This window comes from Vigna radiata, chromosome 2 (assembly GCF_000741045.1).
Source record: "Vigna radiata var. radiata cultivar VC1973A chromosome 2, Vradiata_ver6, whole genome shotgun sequence".
Classification (NCBI taxonomy): domain Eukaryota; kingdom Viridiplantae; phylum Streptophyta; class Magnoliopsida; order Fabales; family Fabaceae; genus Vigna; species Vigna radiata.
Window position 1 is genome coordinate 8,386,097 of NC_028352.1, and position 3,883 is coordinate 8,389,979.

At 37.3% G+C, this 3,883-nt stretch overlaps 1 protein-coding gene across 1 annotated transcript; it reads right to left on the reverse strand.

Moving 5' to 3' along the window:
• Positions 1 to 809: 809 nt before the first annotated feature.
• Positions 810 to 3,615, reverse strand: LOC106755883 (probable WRKY transcription factor 31). Its single transcript, XM_014638105.2, has 5 exons — positions 3,092 to 3,615; positions 2,687 to 2,785; positions 2,003 to 2,554; positions 1,796 to 1,909; positions 810 to 1,585 (listed from the first exon to the last, which is right to left on the reverse strand). The coding sequence occupies exons 1-5, from the start codon at positions 3,419 to 3,421 to the stop codon at positions 911 to 913; spliced, it is 1,770 nt and encodes a 589-aa protein (XP_014493591.1). The 5' UTR covers positions 3,422 to 3,615; the 3' UTR covers positions 810 to 910.
• Positions 3,616 to 3,883: the final 268 nt, after the last annotated feature.

The following is a 3,883-nucleotide window of genomic DNA, read 5'->3' on the forward strand; positions in this document are numbered from 1 at the left end:
AATAAGTTTGCATGTTTTGGGAATTAAATTATTAAGTCAGGACTTGATAAGAGATTAGCATGAGCAGTACTTTATCTTCTTCTGTGGATGATGATTTTGTCAAAGCAAAAGTATCTTTCGTTCAAAAGAGAATTAAGATACTAATTAATGAAGAGAACTAAACTGTAGGGTTACTGTTAGATGATAGTGTATGTTAGCCAGTTGGAAAATTACTTTTCAACGTCAAAGTTTAACAACAAAAAGCTATTCAGTTTGATTATGAGCTGTATTTTATTATATATATGCATGAAAACAAAGGTAAAATTATGTCGAAAATGCGTATGATGTCAATTCTTTAACATGCTAGTGAAACTGCATTCACATATATGCTGTTTGACCAGATATGGCGCCATGCAAAAGACAAGTTGAAGATCATGACTCTCTCTGAGTCGGTGTTCGTTTTCTCTCATATGAGTCCAAGAAGTGACATCCTCTTTAACTGCTCCCAGACGGTTTTCTTGAATTCTCATTTCCCTTTCCATATAATGCCATTGGTTGCAAGCAATATAGATCTCTTCTTTCATCATCTCGAAGTTTCTTTTTCAACAAGATTTAGCTTCTACCGTGGGAAATATTACAAAAGAATAAAGCGATACGTTTTCATGTTTTATAAAAAAAAAAAGTGAGGAAAGAGAGTGGTTTCTTATGCATATATAAATTTTATGTATGTTTTTTGTATACAGGTTTCATAACAACTGATATTAAAGTCTACAACCAAATAAAATATTATCTATGTCAAATAGTAAAGCTTTCCTGAATCACAAAACAAATGAACAAATAGAAAGGTCATAAAATCTACTTAATTAAATCAATGTCGTGAAAAAAAAATGAAAGGCTGAACTAATTCACTGATGGAATAGCTGATTTTATTTTATTGCTTCCCGTTGGTGTTGTTGCTACTTGTGATGTTGCCATTGCCAGTGCTGTTGCTGAGTGTCATGTTGCCATTATTGTTAGTATTATTACTGTTGTTGTGCTGCTGAGCACCACCAATAATGGATGTGATAGCTGCTGCCAAAGCTGCAGTGAAGTTTGGATCAGCAGCAATGGCAGCACTAACTGTGTCAGTAAGGTGTGGTGGTACCTGCTGAGGGTGGTTTCCAAATTGTGAAGGGTCTGCATCATGTGACATTTGAAGACCAGAAAACTTTGATTGGTTGTAGAGTGCTTGTCCAAATATCTGAGGCATTAAAGAGGCTGGGGAGTTTGAAAAATTCTGAGGGATACCTTGGAGGGGAATTTGTAACTGGTTTGGGTGCCTTGGGAACTGTAGAGGATTTGGAGATTGTGTTAGGTCCAATGTAACAGTTGGGAATGGAGCAGATGCTGAGATAGTAGCAATGCTTGAAGAGCAAGGGAGGAGTGCTCTTGTGAGTAAGTTTGCATTCATTATGCTGTCAGCACTAGACATTGACCCAGAAAGAAGCATTCTTGCAGCTGAGGAAGTGGTTTGTGCCATTGCCATAGCTGCTGGTGGCAAAGGGTGGTTGTGATTGCCTTCGTAGGTTGTGTTCAGGACTGTTCGATCTTCAGCACACCTTTGTACCTGTTTATTCCAAGTACCAAATATTGGATTAGAATAAACCACTTCATTTTTAACCTACATACTACCTTATATTGAACAACAAAAACTCAGCCTTGAAATTATATATATTCTTCAATTTAATAGTACTTTTTTGTTCTCTATCCATCTTCAACAAAAATCATCAATCTTGTATTAAACCAAGAAATCAAGCTTTAAAGTGAAGAAAAATACCTGTTTTCTAACTGGGCAACCAGCAGCCATGGTACACCTATAATAAGCTCTAGGACATGGGTTTCCTTTGGCCATCTTCTGCCCATACTTTCTCCATTGACATCCATCAGTGATCTGAGACAATGAAAAGCTTCTCTATCAGCTAAAACGAACAAAATTATCATAAAAAAAGTTTTACAGAATTGAAGAACATGAATTCCTACTTACCATGGGTGCTTCTGATCGAGCTCTAACAGAAACTCTTGCCTTCCTCATGGTTGCCTCAGCATGTTCAACGTTACTCTTTTGAGGACTGAACCTTGGAACTTTATCCCCAGCAAAAGCATGACCTGAGGGACTATCCTCACTTTCAACCCCTCTACCATATTCCTTCTTCTCCTTGTCACACCCTTCATCGTTAACATTCTCATTCATACTGGTTCCTAATTCCTTCGAGGCCACTTCTGCGTTGGGTGATCCTGATCGATCTTGACTTCTTCCCCCTGATGAAGAAGAGGGTTCGTCAGTGTCAGCATTAGTAGCCAATCCAAGATCCATGAACTGTCTTGGCACCAATACGCCGCCACTCTCTCCTTGCTTCTTCTCTTCTGACTTTCCACCAATCACTTCTTGTTCTTCAACTTCCTCGCCCTTCTGCTGCATCAAATTCATGAAATGCATCTGAAGCGCATCGTAATTGACGTTAACCTGATGAAGCGTGTCTCTCAACTTTTGATTCTCCCTCTTCATTCTCTCAAGCTCAGCTTGAAGAACAGCAAGCTAAAACAGTTCATGAAAAAACACTCAATTTTAGAATACCCTCCAAAGTAAAACAAATTAAAAGAGAAACTCCCTATGGCATGTCATCGTATTAAATTAAACTAGCTGCTATACATATCTATTGATCTTTACCTTATTCTCAGCTCTTCTGTCTTCTGAATTGGGTGATATCTCATCATCCACCATAGATTGATCACTGCTAGTGTTGGTAGTGAGAAGATTCAGCCCAGTCTATAAAAAAAAAATACCAGATTCATGAGCCCACCAACGAAATGATCACACAAAAAAAGTCTTCAAAAGTTCGTCCTAATTTAAAACAATAAACCATAAAATACCTGGATAAAACTTAGACAGATACACATCTTCAGGTATTTCTGGTACTATTTTTAAATTAAAATCATAGATTCATTTGAATAATCGAAAGAAAACAAAGATTGGTATTATTTCAATTCTGATAGAATAACAATATAAAAAAAGAGCTAAGAAAGTGTGTGTGAGTTTTTTCCAAAAAAATATGATGATGGTTGGGTGACTCACGTTTAGTTTGAATTCCAACGTAGGTGGGGTGGTGGAATGATGATGATTAGAGGCAGAAGCAGAAGCAGAAGCAGAAACGTTGTGGTTGGTGTTGTCGGAGAAGAAGTCCATCTCGGTTGTGTTGTGGAGGGGTGGTGGGGGAGAGTGATGATTGTTTGGAGAACAGCTAAGGTTGACTTGGAAGGGGATGGTGTCCATGTTGTTGTGGGGAGTAAGTTTCCACTTGGGGTGGTTTGTGTCTTCAGGGAAAGAATTGAGAACAATAGGCTTGTGGAGGAAGAAGCTCCCAATTGGATCTGAATCCATGGAGAGTCCACAACCTCTAACCATAAATTCCAAGAGAGAAAAAGATACAGAGAGAGAGAGAGAATAAGACTAAAGAGAGAGAAAGAGAGAAGGAGAGAGAAGTCTGTGAAGTCTTTATAAACGATGCAATGGACTCGGCAATAAAACGGGACAACTGAGACTTGAGAAGATGACCAGAACTTCCGTTGTCTCTCTTAGCTTTGAATAACTTTCAAGTATTATTACATTACAGTTTTACATGTAGACAAAGACTTGTCAATGCTAATGTTTACTTATTCATAAAAATATATGTTCTCAGTTTTGATCTCTTGTGTATATATTTATGTAATATTTTCGTTTTGTTTGTTCCCGGATGTTCTATGTTTTCAATTTCATTAATAATGGCTGAATGATGGAGACAACATAAGTACGAAAATTGTTTGTTACTATATAAATAGACAGATTTAACAAATCTTTTTTGTACCCTTAATATTTTTCAATGCTCAT